The sequence below is a fragment of the Vigna unguiculata genome, chromosome 10, assembly GCF_037176805.1.
Source record: "Vigna unguiculata cultivar grain cowpea cultivar isolate G323 ecotype 2 chromosome 10, ASM3717680v1, whole genome shotgun sequence".
In the NCBI taxonomy this organism is placed as follows: Eukaryota; Viridiplantae; Streptophyta; class Magnoliopsida; order Fabales; family Fabaceae; genus Vigna; species Vigna unguiculata.
In genome coordinates, this window is record NC_140801.1 from 50,216,769 (window position 1) to 50,237,455 (window position 20,687).

Sequence of the window (20,687 nt, forward strand, 5' to 3'; positions counted from 1 at the left end):
TTTCTTTATTTTTTTTATTTGACATATTTTTTTAAGGAAACAATAAAATTTGCTATTCTTAACTTTTTTGTAAAAAAGTTTCAAATGCAAATTTAAATAATTTGTTCAACTGATAAATTAAGTAACATTAAAACTTCTCTAACAATTAGTGAACAAGATAACCAGAATGTAGGTAATGAGTAATTAACAACGTCAAATTTTGAGTGACTCCTCTTCAGAATAGAAAACAAATTTAAACAAAAAAATGAAAACAAAATAAAGCACTGAAAAAGTTAAAATTATACCATCAATAGTCATAATGAGGAAGAAGAATCATTCTGTTTTATGTTTGTATTTGTTCATGGCAATTAAGCCCCAAATCATGGGAAAAAACGCGTTAATTAATATGGCTATACCAATTTTCAAAGATTAAATATATAGTTTAGTTCCACATTATTTTGCATGTAATTCATGATAATTAATTTCTGGGAACGTTTACTTAGATGAATGATAATTCAGATTCTGCAGTGGTAATTTAAATGATGTTAAATTTGATATAAATTATCTCTTAAACTCTTAGAATTTGTTTGGCTTATGAAATTGAAGACTAAATTAATTTAGTCCTTAAATTGTGATGATTAATTGAATTAAAATCCAAAGCTAATAAAATAACAAATAATTACATCATTCCCTAATGATAGAGTCTAGTTGTTTTTGTATTTTTTTCTTCCATTCCAAATAGTTTATGTTCTTTTGAATAATGATATTAAGGTTATACACACGATATATAAAAAAAATAATGTATGTTTTAAAGTTTGAAATTGAATTTGCGATTTCATCTTTACAATAAATCTTAAAAGATTAAAGAATATGTATTTAAGTTATATTTAGTTTTAATTTCTATACAATGTGGAATTATTAAGAAGTTAAAAATAAAATAATAAAAACTATATTAATTGCTATTTTTCTAATGTAATAGTAGAAAATATTAATTTATTTTTTATTAGTACATTAATACTATTTATATTAACTATAAACATTGATAATTTATTTAAAATTTCATCAACTCTTTTTGGGATATTTTTCCTCAACATCATTAACATGATAATGCAAAATCATAATGCACAATCCATAATCCATGCATGCATATATGACGATAATTTCATTCATATTTCTTTTTCTAATCTCTGCCACTTCCTTGAGTAAATTATTACTTTCACATAATGACGATAATCAAGGGTAATTAATAAAGACAACACTATTTGATATCAATAATCCAATTTGTAGCTGAATCTTTCTATCGTTATTGCTAATAATTAATTAACAGGAACCAAATCTTCCCTCATTATATTGTCTGCAATTAGTTCCATATTTCTCCCAATATGTTAATAATTTTTTTTAAGTTTTAACCAAGAGTTGGGATCAAAAGTAGATTAGATTATATTAAGTTTTAAAACAATCAAGAATAATCATTATTTAAATTAAAGATTCATGTTCAAATATATATATAATATAGATTAATTAGTTTACTGAAACGAAAAATAATTGACCTAAATTTATGTATAAATTAGTAGAGTTAAAACTTTAAATAATTAATAACTATATAGAGAGAATATGAAAATACATTAATTGAAGTAACATATTTTTGTTATTATTAACATAGGTTGACTTCTTCAATTAAATAATTTTGAAACGAAAATTGATATGTTCAATGTGTAGATCGAAATAAAATTTATTTATTTATTTAAAATACACTCTACTGTCCCATTCTATTCATTATTTTATTTTTCCCCTCTTCCGTAATTTATTTATTCGGTTTGGTCCTTAACTTTATTTCATTTCAAGAAAGCATAATTTCCAATTTTCTTCTTCTCTTGGTACGTTAAGAAATAATTTGCAACTTATTAGTCAAAGTTGTTCTTTATTTTAATTTGACTTTTTCAGTATGAACTTGACTTCTTTAACACGAAGAATGTGCCTTGAAATAACCCAACTAAAATAGTTAATTAGGTGAAGAGTACGACACTTCCTTTCAAATTATTAAATTAAAATAATGATCATAAAATAATAAATAATTAAAACTATGTGGTGAAGAAGAATCAAGGCAAAAAGAGAAGTCAAACGCAAATTTTCACATTAATCACCCATAATTGTATTACTATTATTTTTTTCAGAAAATTTTGAAGTTTTTATTCTGTGAAGATCTTATGTATTTGATTTTTTTATTTATTTGTAGATTGTGAAGAGTTACTGTTATTACGCGTTAAATGTTAGGGTTTATAGTGTCCAAAATCAGGGTCAATTTTTAAAGTTTAAAGGTCAAAATTTTAGGTAAAGTGTAGCTTAAAATTCTACATATACAGCATTCCAGAGAATGGAATAACAACAACTTGCTTGCGAGTAATACAAAACATTATGAGCAGTTTTGATTCTTTTTTTTCAGTTGGATCGAATTTCATTTTCAATAATTTCACATGTATTTTTCGTGTCAATTTTTTGTCAAAATGAAATTTTATTTCCATAATCTACAAAAATAAAAAATTTGACTAAATGTCAACACATATTATTGTGAAAATAAAACTTCAATTACAACAAAAAGATAACATTACAAAAATCTATCCAAGTGCATGTTTTTAAATCCAAAGTTGTAATTTTTTTTTTTGCCCATTTGGGAAGTTAAGGATCTGAATCTGAGTCATTAGTGGTTAAATTCAATAGACGGGTCAAAGGGGAAATGCAAAGAAGCTATCTCTATAATTTCAAAGTCTTTAGAACAATAAATAAAAGGTAAAGAGAATAGTTTTCAAACAAACAAGTCCTACCAATTATCTAGGATGGAAGCAGTTGAATAAAGCCACAATTTTGAATCCATCTTTTTTTTTTATTCAATTAAATAATTGTAATGAACTCAAATTAAATTTTAATTTTGTCTGGAATTAATTTAAGTCATTGACTATTGACTCCAAATCCATCACCTTCTTCTTCTTCTTCCCTTTGTTCCAAAGTTGAAGTCTTGTAGCCCAAAGTGGAGGCTAATCCTTCTTCTTATTCCCTTCACCTTCCTACCTTCTTCTTATCCCAAACCACATTCACAAGCCAAAGTGTCAAACCCATTTTTTCAACTTCTCCTTCTCTCTTCACACTCACTTCCCATTCCCATTCCCATTCCAACACTCTAACTATACAAAGCATCGACCTTTTTCACTCTCCCTTCAAAACCCGTAATTTTGAGACTAATTCTGTGTTCTGGTGTGTTTAAGCCTTCACCGGAATCAGAAAGTTTCGTTTTTTAAACATGGGTTCAACTCCGACCACCGTGTCTGGTGACAACTCATTGGGTGAATCTGATACAATAGAGATAACCGGGAAGGTCATGGTGGTGGCTATAATATTTCTTTTCATGGTGGTTGTGTTTGTTCTCGTGCTTCATCTCTATGCAAAATGGTTCTGGTGGAACATGGAGGAGAACGCCGCCCCTCAACCTCGCCAGCGGCGGCGGAGGCGCCGCCGGTTTGTCTTCGCTCCCGGGCAAGACCCGGTGACCTATGAGACTCATCAAGTTGGGCTTGACCCTTCAGTTTTAAAGTCCTTGCCGGTGTTGGTGTTCCAACCTGAGAACTTCAAAGAAGGTTTGGAGTGTGCAGTTTGTCTCTCTGAGATCATTGAAGGGGAAAAGGCCAGAGTTTTGCCCAAATGCAATCATGGGTTTCATGTGGATTGCATTGACATGTGGTTCCATTCTCACTCCACTTGCCCTCTTTGTAGGAACCCTGTTGGTTTTGAATCCTCTAAGACAAGTGAGGAGAATGATTTCTCAGAGAACACTGAATCATCATCAAATGAAGAGAATTCAGATGCTGTGAGTGGCTTACGGTCTTCAAATTTTCCCACAAATGTGTTGGTTTGGGGAAACCACACACAAGTTAGTTCTTTTGGAGTTTCCTTGGAAGAGGAAGAAGGGAGTTCTCAGCAGGCAACTTTTCCTCCATCATCTACATCACCTTCTTCTTCTTCAGACGGTAACAATGTTAATGGTAGATGTTATGGAATGTTGGTGATTGATATTCCAAGTGAGTGTACTTCATCCTCTTTATCCCCTTCTGGAAGTAGGTGTGTTGAAGAAGAGGTGAAATCACCGATGGCTGCCACATTGAGGTCATTTAAGAGGCTTTTGAGCCGGGACAGAAAGCTAAGTCCTTGTAGTCCAAGTTCTGTAGATGTTGAACAAGCACAGAGCTAGAAATTTGTGGATGGAACCATTAATTATTATTTTTAGAAGAGTTCTTCATTGGTATGCCACTTCCTTTCCAATAGTAGTGCACATAAATGGCTGAGGATGGTTGATACAGTATCTTGTTATACAGTCATTTTTTCCTTCTTTTTTAATGTATGTGCTTGAACTTTGAAGCACGTTGAGCCAATTGTCTATTATGTTTATATTGTATAAATGACCAGTTTCTTCCTAGTGAAAGGGTAAAATGACCCCTTTTCTTTTCCACAAGATGAATTTTATAGTATTGTTGACTAAATTTTGATCCTTACTTGCAATTAGCTTGATCTTCTGGTTACTATATCTTGAACATAAAATGGTGAATGAAATACAATGACTGAGTTTTTCTAATTTTCAGATGTGATCTGTGTTAGGAATGCGATTGCTGCAGATAGCAGAGGCTCACTGTTACTGGTTTGATAGTATAATTTGAATAAAGCATGTTTTCTACTGTCAACACTATCCATAACTCGAGATGATGTTGATGGTGCTTCTAACTACGATCAGGATTGATAAAATATACATTAATCTACATCTTACTACCAAAAGGAGGCCAAAAAGTATGGCCAAGATTTGATAAAATAACTATTATTTCACATCTTAGTACCAAAAGGAGGCAAGAAAAAGGGGTAAAGAAAGAATAAATTATTAAGAACTTCGAGATCATTGTGTTTATGGTCTCGAGTAATCTTTAGATTACATATAACCCGATTTTTTCAAAGGAGAAAGGGAGTGTTCAGATTTATTATATCAGGGAAATTACGGGCTGATCCTTTTGTGCTTGATGAAAGGTTGAAACTTTACCAAATCATTAAGCATTTCACTGTCAATATAACAGATAAGCTAATGTTTAAGGTAGTAGTTCACTTTCGGTTGGTTAGTTAGCCCCTTGATCAAGCCATCCAAACCCGACAAAGAAGTTTTATTGACAAATATTCTGCTTAGTTCGGTTGCCTAGGTAGTGGCAGGCACAAATCCTAAATTTTCTCAATCATGTTTTCCTTTTCACACATCCCATGGCATGGCCAATGCTTTTTCACTTCTTTTTTTCCCAATGCTTTTCTACTTTTTACCTCTTCACTTATTGTTCATCATCCCTTTAGGCCCTTTTCCATGGCCATCCCCATTTCTTTGGCATGCTTAAACCAGTTCATGGATTCACACACATCACTATTTTAGTGGCTTGAACATGGGGAAAAGATTGACATTTGGGGTCTTGAAGGTTGTGTCATTTTTACATGTTCTTTTCTTGCTATATATTTTTTACCACTTCAATTTTACTCGTTCTGTTCATTTCCCACCTGAGAATAGAATTTATCTTTTTTTATATGAAGCAGAAAAGAGTTGAAAGCATAGAGTTTTGTAGGCTTTTTGCAGCAAAATATGCTTTTTGTCAAAGCCATTGTCTGATTTTATGCTTTCACTTTGTTACCTAATGACATCTGAACTAGTAAGAGCTTAGCAGGTAAGAAATCCCTCTTCCACCTACATGCTAGAATGGAACAGCTTCTTTGAAAACTAGAATGTAAAAAGGAACATTGACTAAGAACATAAAACAAAAGAGGGTGGAAAAGGATAGATAGGAAAAAGAGGTTTTTTTCAAATTTCTCAGGAAATTGGGCAAATGGAGAATTACATGACTGTGCATATAGTTTTCAAAAACTAACATCCTTACTGTAATTGAAACCTGTCTATGAATTACATGGTTTGAGCAATCTCATAACATTACTTATGAATGTTTGAAAATTATAAATTGGAAACAGGATGAGTTTTCAGAACAAGGAACAAAGGTTGCTCGTTTTGAACTACCTTTGTTCACCATCAAATCCAACAAGGAGCAAACACAACTCATATTCAAAACCAGAAACATAAAATTCTTCTTCTCAAAGTTATTGTACTACATTGGCCAGCAAAATTCTCAACCAAACAAATCAGAAAGCCTTTCTCAATGAAGTTTGAGTCACCACAATCTGCAACTGTGCCAGTGATTAACAAGTCAAGTGACCATATAGAGGGGTCCATAGTTCTGATCAGCAAGAGGGCTATGATTTTGTTGTTGGAGAGAAATGTAGGGTATCTCATTTTCCTCTCTCTTTGTGGGTTTGAAAAGGCTTACAAGAGGACCAGATGAAGGACGCCAATGTTTTCCATCAGAACTTTTGCAGGACTTATACATTGGACCAGAAGAATGAGCATGACCAGAACCACCCCTTGTTTTAGAATTCTTGGTGGTTTTTTCACCATGATTGCTTTTCCTATCAGATTTCCACCATGAAGTCAGAGAACTTTTCCATGATTTCTTCCCCTTTTTCTCTTTCTCCGATCCTGCTTTCCTGGATTCCTCTGGGTACACTGATGAACTCTTCAGTTTTTGTTCCTTTCCATGTTGCTTTGCTTCCTCCAAGAACTACTCAAAACCACGAAAAACCATAAACCATCAAAAATTGTACAATATTTGTTGAAATCTTTTCTGTCATAGTCTCATTTGTTAACAAGTTCAGAAGGAGCAACATTGGTGTTAAAATTCAAGAGCCAACAGTGAAGTAAGTATCTAATACCTGGCAAAAGTCTTGTTGCAGATCAAATCCATAGTCATAAAACTGACACTCTTCAAATGTTGCATGTGATGGAGATTTCATCATTTTCAGCAAAAAACACAAAAAAAAAACAACTTGAGATGAACAAAATGAAAAGCAGAAGACCCAGAGAGAAGGAAAAGAAAAAAATGAGGCTTTCAAGGATTATCCAAATTCACTTGATAACTCTTCCTAGGGACAAGCACTTGCCTCATTGTGAAAATCCCTTCAAATGGAAAACAATGGCTTCTAACTTTTACATCAAATTAGTTCACATGGGGGAATTTACTAACTTGGATCATCAAAGGCAAAGTTCAACAACTCCTCATAAAAATATCAAAGTCACATGGCCAGTTATGGAGATGACAGTAACTGTGGTGGTTGAAATGGCATTGCAGTTTTTGGCTTATCATTCACAGTTTTCTCATACAGGAACAATTGGAGTAAATTGGAAGATGCATCAATATGAGAAGAGATTGTCTTATATAACATAGTACATCAAATTCAGACTAAACATAAGACAAAGTTGCTAGGCTAATAATGCCAGTGGGAAAATGGTAGAAATTAAAATTGGAAAAAAGACCAGCACAATGCAAATAGTATTTGATTTGGCATTTAGAGTCTAAAATTTATAATTCTAATGTAACAAATAAAGTTACACAGTAATTTCAACTTGAATATAAATCATAAGTCCACACAGTTTGATTTTACACCGAACCAAATATATTATAAATCCAACTTCACTTTTAATGTAGAAGTGAAATTAAAGAAGCAATTGAAGAAAATGTTTAGGCTTTTATGGTAACCAAGCATCTAAATATCTTGACAAAAAGTGGGTAAATATTGATAATTATTATGACAACCATTTTTTTCCTCATCTGGGACCATACTTAATCACTACATTTCACTTTATCTTCACCTTTTCAAATAAAAGAAAATTTCATTCTTTCACCCAAATTATTTTTTTCTAAGACCATAACTAATAATACTAAGAAACTAAAAAAAAAAACAATGAAAATTAAAAAGTGAAGAAGAGAGAAACAAAATTAAACTGGAATTTCACTTTCATATTAGAAGTTAAGGTATAAGTAATGGCAACAGTCTGGGTACACCAAAATGTTTATTAAATTAAAATGTTTATTAAACATGTTTTTACACCAAAAGGTTTATTAAATTAAAAGTGGAAAATGTAACTTCTGAATTGAGTCAAGAATATGAACAAGTTATGAAACAATTTGTAGAACAAAATATAGTTCTAAATACGATATAAAACCTTAGATCAAGATGTGTTGTCGAGCTCATGTGTTGTGCTTTATTCTTTTATGATATATATATATATATATATATATATATATATATATATATATATATATATATATATATATATATATACTGTTCTCTTTCTACTTCATAGTTTGTCTGTTCATCTGAAAGAAGGGGTAATTGAAAATAAAATTAATTTTTACTTTTTACTGAAAAATGATTTTTGTATTAAATAGTGAGATTGTTGTACTGTTTTTACTTTTTTTTTCTAGTCTCTATTTGTTCATCTTTATTTCTATTTAACAAAACTTTGGCTCTATTTTTTTTTTCATGTTGATTAACTTTTTTTAATCAATTTTCCTCTGTCTATCAATTAGGGCAAATGTGTATTCTTGGAAAGGTATAAAGTAATTAGATGGAATTAATGTATAATAAAAGTATAAAAATATGAGTTTATGCGAAAATGTTAGTGGGTATTATTATGAAAAGAACTTTAGAAAATAACAAAAGAAATTAAGTGAGAAGTAGTCCCACATCGACCGGAGAGATGGGTGCGTCAATTACGGCGAATGTTTGGGAAGGAACATGTTTTAACTTAGCATGTTATTGCCCTATCAGTCTATGGCATTCACCACACTTCACTTCTCGTATGTTTAGCTTTTTTGAACAAGTCAATAAAAAGTGCATTGCTTATTTCTTAATAACATTTCTATTTATCAACATTTTCTTTGAGATTTAATTGATTTATAATTATGATAATCACTTAGTGGATTCTTATGAAAAGTTAATATAATTAAGAATTTCTTAGGGTGTATATATTATCTTAAAATAAGAAATAATTGAAGATTTACGGAATACAATGAATACTTTGCTGCCCACAATGTCAAAATTTGAAAAATGACTTTTGATTTCTATTCATCCTAGAAGATGTACGGATTGGGTTTGGTTGAGTGGAAAAAGGGAAGGAAAACGACACGAAGAAATAATGAAGGAAAAAAGGAAGAAGAAAAAAGTAATTTGATGGGGTAGAAGAGAAGAAAAATAATTAACACCGAAGAAAGAAAACCTAACAACTTTTTTCGCATAAAGATGTGAAGAAAGAGAGAGAGAATGAAAACTTGTAATTAGGTCAACCCTTTTTTTTTCCACATTCAATGATTGTAAACTATATTTTTTTATTTTTTCTTTTATATATAATTATTAATAAAGAAGTTTCATCTTTATATTTATTTCTAATTTATATCTAACTATTATTTTGTTGTACACAATTTTTTGTTAACTTTATTTTTTATTAATATGTCTCATGTTATTATTTTACTTTTTAAGTTTTATAAGTTTTTTTTTAAACTTCAATTAATTATTTTCTATCTAATAATATTTTGTAATCATTATAATAAAACTATCTTTTGTTTTTTCTTACGAGAAAAAAAAATAGAATACATTAAAATCCACAACATTTTGTAAAATGTGGTTGAAATATAAAAATGAACAAGAGTCGTGACCTCTAGAAATAAATCTCAATGGTAAAATTTTATTGTGGCAACAAAAATCGTTCATTAAAATTGGCCAATATTCCACCTTCCTTCACAGAAAGTGGACACATTCCATTTATAACTTTTCACTCTTTAGATATTGGGCCATTAAAGGGATCAAAAGTGTTACTGCAAATTACGTTTGTACGTTTTCTTTTTGTTATTGTTACCTACCTCAATGGTTTAATCGGATATAATTTTCCCATTCTAAAAAAAGCATAATGGAGCCAAGCAGCATGTGCAGTGTGAGCAACAACACTACGGGGCAAACCTCAAACATTTAGAAGAAAATGACAAGTAGCAAACATTTAACTTCTTAACATTCACCACCAAGAAGCTGGCAAAATAGACACAAAGGAGTAAAATCAGCCCTCAACATAGTAAACGCAGCCTCCATGTCCATCATTTCCCTATACAAATTCTGTTAGACATGACAAACTAAGCAGAACATATAGAACCAGTTGCAGGAGAACACTTTGTGGACCCTTATACCTCATAAAGATTTTTTTTTGCCTATCGTCACAGCTGAAGCAGAGGTAACGCCATTACAACCCCGAAGATGGAGAAGAGTAATAACATCATCCATGTGGGAAATGGTTTTCTGTTTTTCCTCATATCCTTTAACCCATCTACTCTTCTCATGTCTTGTCCTGAGGATTCTAATTTGTTCTCCACAACTGACTTGGAACTCTTGTCAGGAGACGCCTCTGATGGGACCCGCTCTTGAGCAGCCTGTTCAGAAAGTTGTTGCTGGTTGTACTTCTCCACATACTCAGGGAACATCTTCCTGAATGTTGCGCTGCGTGGAAAATAATCAAAAACACCAGGAATCAGTTCTGAAACACGAGTTACACAGACATTGCTCACTTCCATCTGAGAGTAGTTGGTGCAAAATACTTACTTCTTACAGTTGAAAGAAAGGGAAGATTTTGCAAGACGTTGCTTCTCAGCGGTAGTTGTGTTTACGCTGCCAGTGGTTGGACTGTTGTCCATCTGAAAAACACAAGTCTGTCAGTTATCGAAAAGTCTTGACTGAACACTGCATACATGGTGAAGTATCAACTGCACAGGTTAACCATAGGAGTCTACTAATGAACTCTATTAGCTACGATCCACACGTAGCAGTTGCAAAATTGGAAAATTGATTTAGCTTTTTTTCGCTACAATATAAACAACAAAGACGAGTGATATTGTTGGACTCTTGAGTTTCGTGTCAGTGGTGGAATAAATCCATGGCAATGTTGAAGGTCACAGGTTTAACTCTAGCCCCACCCACCAGTCCACCATCCACAAAGAAAACCCAGAGAATTAGCAATAAAAAGAGAGAAATGTCTTCAGAGCGAAGAGCAGCCACAGGAAATAGAAGAAACATAAAGTTCAATTGCAATATGAGGAAACTACAACATACCATGAACGAAAGAAGTCCTGTTAATATGCTGCATTCATAAATTGAAAACATCAGTATAAAGCTATAAAGTAAATAATAATCAACATCTGTTATTCACAGATATCAATTCCGCATGAAAAAAGAATATATAGACACTTTCGAAAGTGAAAGTAAAAAAAAACTAGAATTTCATAAGTAGAGCTTTCTGACCTTGATACAGACCACATGGGATTCCAACTTTCCGGATGAACTGCAAACGCAACAAATCCCACGTAAATATAAAATTGTAATAGGGGTTTACTCCTGATATTATTTGTTCTGGGCTGTAACAGATAAAAAAGAACATACAGTCGCTCATAGACAAACAGATCTTTTTTTGTGTCATGAACCGTCCATTAGGTGTAGTCATGCTACATTACAGAAAGTTGTAACTTTGTCAAAATTAAAATGAAACAGATAAATGAAAAATAGAATGAACAAGCATACAACAGCGAGAAGGATCACCTGATTCCAGGAGGTTTATACGGATATTCAGGAGGAAACTTGATTTTTCCATAGTAATATCCACCTAAAAATGGAGTAAAAGAACATAAATAGTATATAAATTAAAATATGATTACTTAAATTGGGACATTTCAGAATGACAAAGCACAGGGTAAAATGGTCAATATGCAATGATCAAAATTTGCTAAACCTGCAAAAGGTGTTCCTTCACTTCCCTCCAACACATAATCTGATGATACATTAACATACAATAAGGTCAGTATCAAGTATCAACCATTCCATAACAAACAACTTAAAATAAAATTGCTGACATTGAAGTAAAGGCTCTACAGCATGGATATACGCACACAGAGAAATCTCTATAAGCACTTAAAGAAAAATAAAATAAGAAAAAATAAAATATATTTATCTTATGAACTAAAACTAGATTCTTAAAAAAGCTAAATTTATATTATGCACAAGTTACATTTAGATCATAGAGGAAACTTCATTTGTTTCTTATATATGACATGTCAAACGTTCAACATTTTTTTCTTCTTTCTAAACATCAGAGCTCAACATAAATTAATATACAAAATGTGACAGTGTGAAACAAACTTACGCCATTCAAGAATATCACTGGGTGAAGGACGAGCCACAACATGAGAAACTGGCTCCTGCAAACACAATTTAAAGTTAAGCATTATCCAGTTGACATATTTTTTAAATACCATCAGCTATTTATCTTTTTATTACAAAAAAAGGAAATCCCACGTCAATTTTTGAAGACCCAAACAATCCACCACAGTAAATTATGCATTTTAGACTAACTAACTTATCGTGTAAAAAAAGGAGACAAAAGGAGAAGAAGCGGAGATAACAGAACAAGGATAACTACATATCGCTCCAGCAACAGAATAGGTAAGCAGACACACTGAGCTCCCCCCAAAAAAAAATAGTGAAGCACAATTTTAAACGACAGAAGATGATGTACGTACTTTACAGAGGGCCCTATATTCCTTCTGAAGGCGCTTGATGCATGATTTCTCCGCCATCCAACAAATTAAGCACGGTATCAAGAACAAGGCCCTACGCTACGCTCTGTTATTTTAAGCTCAAATGCAATCTTTGTTTCCTGCAAAAACTGATCAAGAAAATAAATATTAATAAATTAATAAATTGAATATAAATAAAGAAAAACACAATAAAAAGCCACTGTAAAATAGAAGTGAAAATTAAGAAAACAATTAACGTCACAACACAAAAAGTAGATTCTACGCAAATAAAAGGTGACGGAGACATACACACATGCGTGTGTACTCACTAGCACGAGTGCACAAATTGAAAAACATACAAACACTATAAACTGTCATCGTTTTATTTCAAGGATCAAACCATATTTGATGCAGAGAGTGGAATTTACACAACTATTTCCAAATGCCATGACATGATTATAGTGGCTAAACCAATCACTGAATTCTCTTCTAAACAGAATTCAACACATCAAAATTGGCCCGCTCATCTGTCAACTGATTCGTCATATGACTAACTTTCTCTCTCTAAGGATCCACTAAGAGCAAGAACAGAAGGTGGAAGATATGCTGTATAAGAACCAGAACAAAAATATCTATCTATCTCTACAAAAACCATATAGGAGCCAGAACATAAACATCAACGTCCATACAAGGTTTGAATTATCACAATTCACAAGCCTATAGGCTGTATCTTCAGAGACATATAACAGTATCTATCAAATTCACACAGCAACACATACGCGCCTACACTTAGCCCGATAATTTACGAAATGCTTATAGAATTACACTATCGCCAATTTCCCATTAATCTGTCCTTAAAGCAGACCACTCCTGTAAATCACACTATAACCGACAAACAGCAGCAACCAAAATTCGTTTAATTCTCAAGATATACCTATATATTGGCAAATTATAATTGTACAAACCCAGCACACGCTAAAAACAATTTCCGCTCCCAATCACTGACAGAAAAAGGCCTACCCTAAATTACAACATCTCCCTAGAATTCCTCCTTTGAACACTATGCCCCTTCTATTCCACAACTTCAACGCCATGCCACTGAACTAATTCTACCCACACAAACCCGATCCGCACAGCGATAAATTGATTATTTGGGTGATGCACTTCCCATTGTAACCACCACCAATTCTAAGATCATAAATGACACCCATAACAAAATTAATAAATAAAAATAACACAATCAAATGATAAAGATCAAACCTCGATCAAACCCCAACTTGAAAAGATAGAGAAATAAATTGATAAAAAATATATATAAGAAACTGGAATCTGTAAATTAAACAACGGAAAAACGAAAAAACGGAATTGATTGATTCGTTTACGTCGGCATCGAGAGAAAGAGGTGGGGAAATTGACCTGAGATCCAATTTCTGGTTGTCCCAATTCGACGCAGAAGAATTGGTTGGGAAATCGGTGTTTAATTATTTTTCCCCCTTTCGGTTACGAAGACAGAGAAGCGAAGGGAACAGAGTTCCAGAAACGACGGCGTTTAGAGCAGAGTCTAGAGAGAGAGGACGTGAAGCTGCGTTTCCATAGTTATATTATTGCTGTGCTGGATCGAGTGTTATACAACACTTTCTCCATCACATTTTTCAGACTGAACCTTCCTCTCCACGGACCATTTTACCCCTCTTTATCTTTCCCATGTTACCCTCACAGCTGAGGGTGCTTACGTACTTTCATATCCATTCCATAGTTCATGGAAATTTCTTAACCGTAGGATTCGTGGTACCAGCATTTGACTCTGGCTAAGATATCTCTTTTTGGTGACCATTTTTTAGTGGACCGTGAACGGCTAAGATTACGATCTTCCAAAATAGAATCCAATTACGATGCATCAAAAATATTTATCGAAATTTTAAAATATTTTCAAATTTTATTGAGTTTTCATAGTCAAATAAAACAAAAGTATACAACTTGAGAAATTAAATTGCTGATCTGACTTATATTTTAATATTACATACTTTATTTTATTTATAATTGTTATAATATTATCAATTATATATATTTTTTAAAATTATTTTGATACTAATAAATTTTTATACCCACCTTATATTCACTATTTTATCTTTTAATTTTTTTTAATAAATACTACTCCTTTTTTATAATAATTATATTATCTTTTTGTAACTCCTAACAAATTAGGTATCTTGACCAGGTCAATAATAAACTGATTTTCACACCACTTTACGTTAGTAACAAATTATATATAATTATTAATATTTAATTGATTTGTTTAATGAAATCTCTATTTTAAGGATTTGTTATTTGTACCTACCTCTATTCTCTCCATAACAAATTTTGCAACTTCTTGCAGGTAAAAAGAGGTCCGAAAAAGACAATTAGAATTTACCACATCACGTGACGCATTAAATAGTTGTAGTTCAGGTTTCAACTATTTGTGAATATAAGAGAAATTACCACGAGGTCCTCCACCAAACACAAACCCAAACCCAAACACCAACTCACCTCTCGCATAAGTATCACAAAGTTGTTAGCGACAATAACGTTGACGAGGCCAACAACATATATAATATGGATTTCATTTGAGTAATTTTTGTCATAAGAATTGTATGAAAAAGTATGCAATTCCATCCAAAAAAATTGTACAAAGAATTTACAATTTTATACTTGCATAAGGTTTGTAATTTTTATCATAAAATTTGTATTTGAAGATTTACAATTTTATCATATAAAATTATACTTTGTCATTTTTTTCAAAAGAATGTGTATGAGATTCTAATTAAATTAAGAAGAGGAGGTGTTGTACCTTTGGTGAAATATTAATGTTTTTTTTAGTATTTAAAGAATGTGTTTTTTTAATGTATGTATGATTAGGAGTGTCAAAACAGGTCTCGTTAGTTGGATCGGCTTACCAGCCCGCCAAGAAAAGGACAGACTGAGTTTAAATTTTTAACCCATCGACCGATTTTGGTCCAGTCTGCCTAACTAGTCGAACTAGCGGGCCAAAGATGGGTCAGCTTGTCCCTAGTTTGTTTGCCCGTTTTTATAAATATATTTTTTACTTTTTCAATTTAAAAAATTAAAAATAATTTAAAAAATTAAAATTTTGTACTATATTTTTTATAAATACAAATATGCAATATTAGTATAATTTAAACCATTGACACTTATAAATTAAGTTCTAAATATTAGTTACAATAGAGTAATTTAGCATGTAAATATAATAATTATTTTAATTTATCCAACTTAAGATATTAATTGATCAATTAAAACCTTAGAAAATATTTATATGATTAAATATGTTCTAAATATTTATTTATAAGTATATATATATAAACAAATGTTACAAATAAAAAAAAATGGCAACCCAACCTATTGACCCGTTATGCGGCAAACAGGTTACAATCTTTGACTTGTTTTTCAGTAGCGAATCAACCTGACCCGACTGTTTTTCGCAGACCAAGGACACGACGGACTAGTCCGTTTTGTCATCCCAATATGTGATAAAGTCATGCTTAATTAGCTTGATGTTGATAATAATTTCATTTTGAGCATTACAATATTCTAATTTCTAAGGAATTATTCACCCGATCTCATTGTTTAATATGAAAAAGATAGAAAGTAAGAAACTATTATGAAAATTAATAATTAATTTGAATATTGTCACTGAAATATGTTGGTGTAAATGTGGTTTAGAGAGTTGTGTGTCACGATGATTTGGATAATCTGTGTGTTATATGTAAACTTATAATTTTTGTCTAGGAAAATTATAAGAGAAATATTATAATTTTATTTGGAAAATATTGTATTAGGTTTGCAATTTTATCACTTTTATTGAAATTTTAGAAAAATAGATTATTTGTAGGACTTTTAATAGTTTTGTACATTATAATGTGTTAAACTCTATGTATAAAACCTACTTATGTGGTTAATAATGTTGAAGATCTCATTTTTGTTTGTATCATAATATTACATTATGCAAGTGAAACCATTTTTTTTTTACAAATTTTTTGTAAAGATAAATTAAATTTAAATTTACTTTTAAATATAATATCAAAATATATTTTACCAATTTATTAAACCTATCATGCAATGTATTTCCAAACTCCATGTCGTGCTATGTTTTCTTATTATTATTGCGGACGCAACAAGTTTAACCATCGTTGTTAATCAATCATAGTGAAATTTCTTAAGAGGTCCTAGAATATGACCAAACTATGAACAATGAACAAAATTTAATTAGTTATTGAGCAAAAGTACGTTAACGGGGTGGGTAGAGTATGGTTAGTAGCTCTCCATATCTTAATCGTTAGATAAATATCTGTCTCGTACCGTACTCATGTTTGTCGTGTATCCGTTATGCGGGTACTCGCCTATTTTTTTCATATCCACGGTACTCGCGGATATTTGCAAAATTCTTTAAAAAAAAATATTTAATCATAAATTCAAATAAAATTAAATTAAATACATCACTATCATAAATTTTAAATAAAGTTCAAATAAACTAAAGTTGATACAAATCCAAATAATTGTAAAAGTAAATATAAAATGACGTTCAACATAATATTTAGTAGAATATGGTTAGTAGCTCTCCATATCCTAATCGTTAGATAAATATCTGTCTCGTACCTGTACTCATGTTTGTCGTGTATCCGTTATGCGGGTACTCGCCTATTTTTTTCATATTCACGGTACTCGCGGATATTTGCAAAATTCTTTAAAAAAAAAATATTTAATCATAAATTCAAATAAAATTAAATTAAATACATCACTATCATAAATTTTAAATAAAGTTAAAATAAACTCAAGTTGATACAAATCCAAATAATTGTAAAAGTAAATATAAAATGACGTTCAACACAATATTTAGTAGAGTATGGTTAGTAGTTCTCCATATCCTAATCGTTAGATAAATATTTGTCTCGTATCCGTACTCATGTTTGTCGTGTATCCGTTATGCGGGTACTCGCCTATTCTTTTCATATCCACGGTACCCGCGAATATTTGCAAAATTATTTAAAAAATAAATATTTAATCATAAATTCAAATAAAATTAAATTAAATATATCACTATCATAAATTTTAAATAAAGTTATAATAAACTCAAGTTGATACAAATCCAAATAATTGTAAAAGTAAATATAAAATGTCGTTCAACATGATAGAAATTCTTTAATTAGCGTTTTGATCAACAAACTTACTCTCTCTAATTGATTCCTGAACAAATAAACAAAATAAACAAATAATAAACTTCAATTGCCGCGTGCCATGTATTCTTATTTTGATTTCATCATTTGACAACAAACATACCATAAACGTCATTGTTTATATAAGGTTTGATGTATATGCCAAATTTGAAAGAAATGAAAGAAAAGAATGTCAATGGGTGTAAGTATAACGGGTACGGGTATCCACAGGTACGGATACTATGATACTCGTATCCACTTTATTAACATGTGGGTATAAAAAATATCTATACCCGCAGGTAGTGGGTATTTATTTTTAATATCCATTTTCAGTTTGTTGTAGATTTTATCCGACACGTGGACAGATTTTTTTACATCCCAATTCTTGAATTACCCTATTGAAAACAAGAGTCTTGATCTAAATAACATGGAGAAACTGCAAGAAAAAAAAATGTAAACATATATGATCAATTACATAATACATAATATCTCCTCTCCTTACTATACCACAATACACCCCATGTCTAAACAAAGTCTAAATCTCGTGTTTCCTTTAGTGGCTAATTTTGATTTTCAATTTTCACGGTGATGACTAGGAAAAAAATAAAATTAAGAAGCTTTTTAGCCTTGCATCTTTGTGTCTGCCTAAATTAACCAAGTTGGGTGGTAAACAGCTGCAAAAGCTACTGCTACTTTCTTACAATAACTAAACATGAAAGAAAAGCTGAAGTGTGCTTCTGATGCAAGCTTCATTATATGCTTAAATGCCATATCAAATAATTGCAGCACCCAACAACTTCACTTGCACCTTTTCGGGAATGATGAAACTCATGTTTTTTCACTGAGCGTGTGTCAAGCATGCCCCAACAAGGAAAGAAGCAGTTGTGTGAACCGAACATTCTTGATCTAAGTGTGACGACTCTAGCATTATATCCAGTAAAATCAAAATAATTGAACATTATATAAAGATAAAAATTCATAAATTTATTATTTTAAAATTTTGAATCAAAAATAATAACAAATTTTTATGTATCGACTCATACTCATTAATATTAAATAATGTTTTATTTGTTGATTAGGCTTACTGATTAATGTTAAATCTCTTCGACCAAACACGGTAATTACATACCGATATTTAATCAAATAAGTAAAATTGAAAAAATACATGAGTGTTTAATTTGAACTGAAAATTTGTTTGATATAAATCTGAACCAAACCTTTTAGCTAACTTCAAAACAGTGAAAGCTTCAAAACAGTGTTTTGAAGAAGATCATTGTGAAGGAACCACAGCTCTTTATAGCTGAAAATTTGATTTGATTTGTCACAGTGGAACTGAAGACACACCAAATAGTTCTGTAAATACGCATTATCACCACGTGGCTGATCACATGACCTCTCTGAACTTTGTGTCCCCTTTTTTCTGTTTTTCACCAAATCCCAAGGCTAGCACAGTACAACACACATCAGTTACAGCACGTGATCCCAGTGGCATCAAATCCCAAATTTCAGATTTTTACCATTTCATTTTCAATCTGTACCAGAAAGAAGATAGATGAACACCGATTCACTCGCACCTCATTGATTTGAAGACTCTCAATTACTGCTAGGAGCCTCAATCTACGATGAAGGGTTGGTCCTTCGTACTGTCAACTCTTGCTTTCACACTGTTGTTGTTGCTGCTGCTGTCATCATCATCATCAGAAGCCAAAGCTGAGGTTAACTCTTTTTCACTCAGAGTGAAATCACCTTCTCATCAACCTCTGAAAGATTTGCAGGGTCAGAGAAAAGATCTTTCAAAGCAGGTGGAGTCATGCTTCCGAGCAATTCCCCCAAGCAATTCAAATCCAACGCAAAACAAGTAACTCATACGGTTGCATGCACTGCAATAACCATATCAGAACCAGCACTCTCTTATTTCTAGTTTTAGTTTTTCATTGTTCTAATAAATTTACAGATAAAACTGTTTGAGATCAATTGCCAATGATCATGTGTTTGCTTAGTACTTTACAACTTTTGTTAGTCAAGGTTGTTCAATTATATGACACACTGATATATACTTAAATCTGTTCCTTTTCTATGTTTTCTCTTTGCCCTCTGTCATGTAATTTGTGGATGAACAGAATCCCCAGAGGAAAAGTTATTATTGATTCTTTATTTGCCAGGTTTTATCGGAAAGAACTTGTTCAGATGTTAAATTACGAGGGTTGCTGAAGTAAGTTGAAGAGATTTAGTTAGATAAGTTTGTCTGTGAACGTTTTTTGTTATTAAAATAAATCAAAAACAAGTTCCCGAAACATGACAGTGATACTGAAAATTACACTGATGTTCCATTTTGACTCAAAATTTGCTCAAAATCACATGTATGTTTGGAAGTAGGAACTAAAAGACATGAAAAATCACATTCAATGTCTCCATCATCAGCATGTTTGGTTATGCATTAATGATTCGTGATTTATCAACAATTCAACGTCAATTCTTATGCAGAAACTAATTTTATTTTGCTTTGTGTGGTGGTAATGGAGATACTAAACATGTTATAGATAAATGGGTTGGGACCGAAAGAAAAAAAATCATAGCTTTTCTATAATCAGGATCTTATTCCATCTTAGTTAGCAAAACTTAGGTTTGCATTTTAGGTAAATAATGGATACATAGTATTATTATTTTTAAACCAGTTCATAAAGTAAATAGTAATTCAGTAACTTGAGACGAAGAAAGTTAACTTTTGATTGGTTGCCACGTGTAACAACAATTCTTGTTGCGAGAAAAAAAAATAAAAAAAAATGAAACACACAAAAGCAATGTACAAAAAAGTTCATTAGTTAAACTTCACACCTTACTTTGATCTAATGCATTGGGTTAATAAATCTTTTGAATTCTACAAATATTGATCTATCATAAATTGGAAATAAAGAAAATAAATATTTGTGTAAAATGAAAAATAAAAAAATAGTAAGATCAAGTTGTGGGTTAGAAAAGTAATTAAAAGAAA

At 31.4% G+C, this 20,687-nt stretch overlaps 3 protein-coding genes across 4 annotated transcripts; 1 reads left to right on the plus strand and 2 right to left on the minus strand.

The window, feature by feature from the left end:
- Nucleotides 1-2,954: 2,954 nt before the first annotated feature.
- LOC114166283 (RING-H2 finger protein ATL60) lies at nucleotides 2,955-4,520 on the plus strand. The gene has a single exon (XM_028050998.2). It carries the CDS (start codon nucleotides 3,275-3,277, stop codon nucleotides 4,217-4,219), a length of 945 nt encoding a protein of 314 aa, XP_027906799.2. The 5' UTR covers nucleotides 2,955-3,274; the 3' UTR covers nucleotides 4,220-4,520.
- Nucleotides 4,521-5,955: 1,435 nt separating this feature from the next.
- LOC114166356 (uncharacterized) lies at nucleotides 5,956-7,308 on the minus strand. Its single transcript, XM_028051073.2, has 2 exons — nucleotides 6,808-7,308; nucleotides 5,956-6,656 (listed from the first exon to the last, which is right to left on the minus strand). Exons 1-2 carry the CDS (start codon nucleotides 6,889-6,891, stop codon nucleotides 6,246-6,248), a joined length of 495 nt encoding a protein of 164 aa, XP_027906874.2. The 5' UTR covers nucleotides 6,892-7,308; the 3' UTR covers nucleotides 5,956-6,245.
- Nucleotides 7,309-9,866: 2,558 nt separating this feature from the next.
- Nucleotides 9,867-14,141, minus strand: LOC114167174 (ubiquitin-conjugating enzyme E2 34-like). Of its 2 annotated transcripts, none has more exons than XM_028052165.2 (10): nucleotides 13,902-14,141; nucleotides 12,489-12,634; nucleotides 12,113-12,167; nucleotides 11,702-11,740; nucleotides 11,512-11,575; nucleotides 11,356-11,417; nucleotides 11,218-11,257; nucleotides 11,029-11,056; nucleotides 10,522-10,613; nucleotides 9,867-10,419 (listed from the first exon to the last, which is right to left on the minus strand). In XM_028052165.2, the coding sequence occupies exons 2-10, from the start codon at nucleotides 12,543-12,545 to the stop codon at nucleotides 10,140-10,142; spliced, it is 717 nt and encodes a 238-aa protein (XP_027907966.1). In that variant the 5' UTR covers nucleotides 12,546-12,634; nucleotides 13,902-14,141; the 3' UTR covers nucleotides 9,867-10,139. The 2 variants fall into 2 exon arrangements, with proteins under 2 accessions (XP_027907966.1, XP_027907967.1); XM_028052166.2 differs by having other exon boundaries at nucleotides 12,489-12,625; nucleotides 13,902-14,127.
- Nucleotides 14,142-20,687: the final 6,546 nt, after the last annotated feature.

Excerpts from the sequence above, each read along its gene's own strand:
- LOC114166283 (XM_028050998.2), top strand. The coding sequence starts at position 3,275 with ATGGGTTCAACTCCGACCACCGTGTCTGGTGACAACTCATTGGGTGAA.
- LOC114166356 (XM_028051073.2), bottom strand. The coding sequence starts at position 6,891 with ATGATGAAATCTCCATCACATGCAACATTTGAAGAGTGTCAGTTTTAT. Across the intron at positions 6,657-6,807 it reads TGCAACAAGACTTTTGCCAG|TTCTTGGAGGAAGCAAAGCA; the intron begins GTATTAGATACT and ends GGTTTTGAGTAG.
- LOC114167174 (XM_028052165.2), bottom strand. The coding sequence starts at position 12,545 with ATGGCGGAGAAATCATGCATCAAGCGCCTTCAGAAGGAATATAGGGCC. Across the intron at positions 11,576-11,701 it reads TGAAGGAACACCTTTTGCAG|GTGGATATTACTATGGAAAA; the intron begins GTTTAGCAAATT and ends CTCCATTTTTAG. Across the intron at positions 10,614-11,028 it reads CAGGACTTCTTTCGTTCATG|ATGGACAACAGTCCAACCAC; the intron begins GTATGTTGTAGT and ends TGTGTTTTTCAG.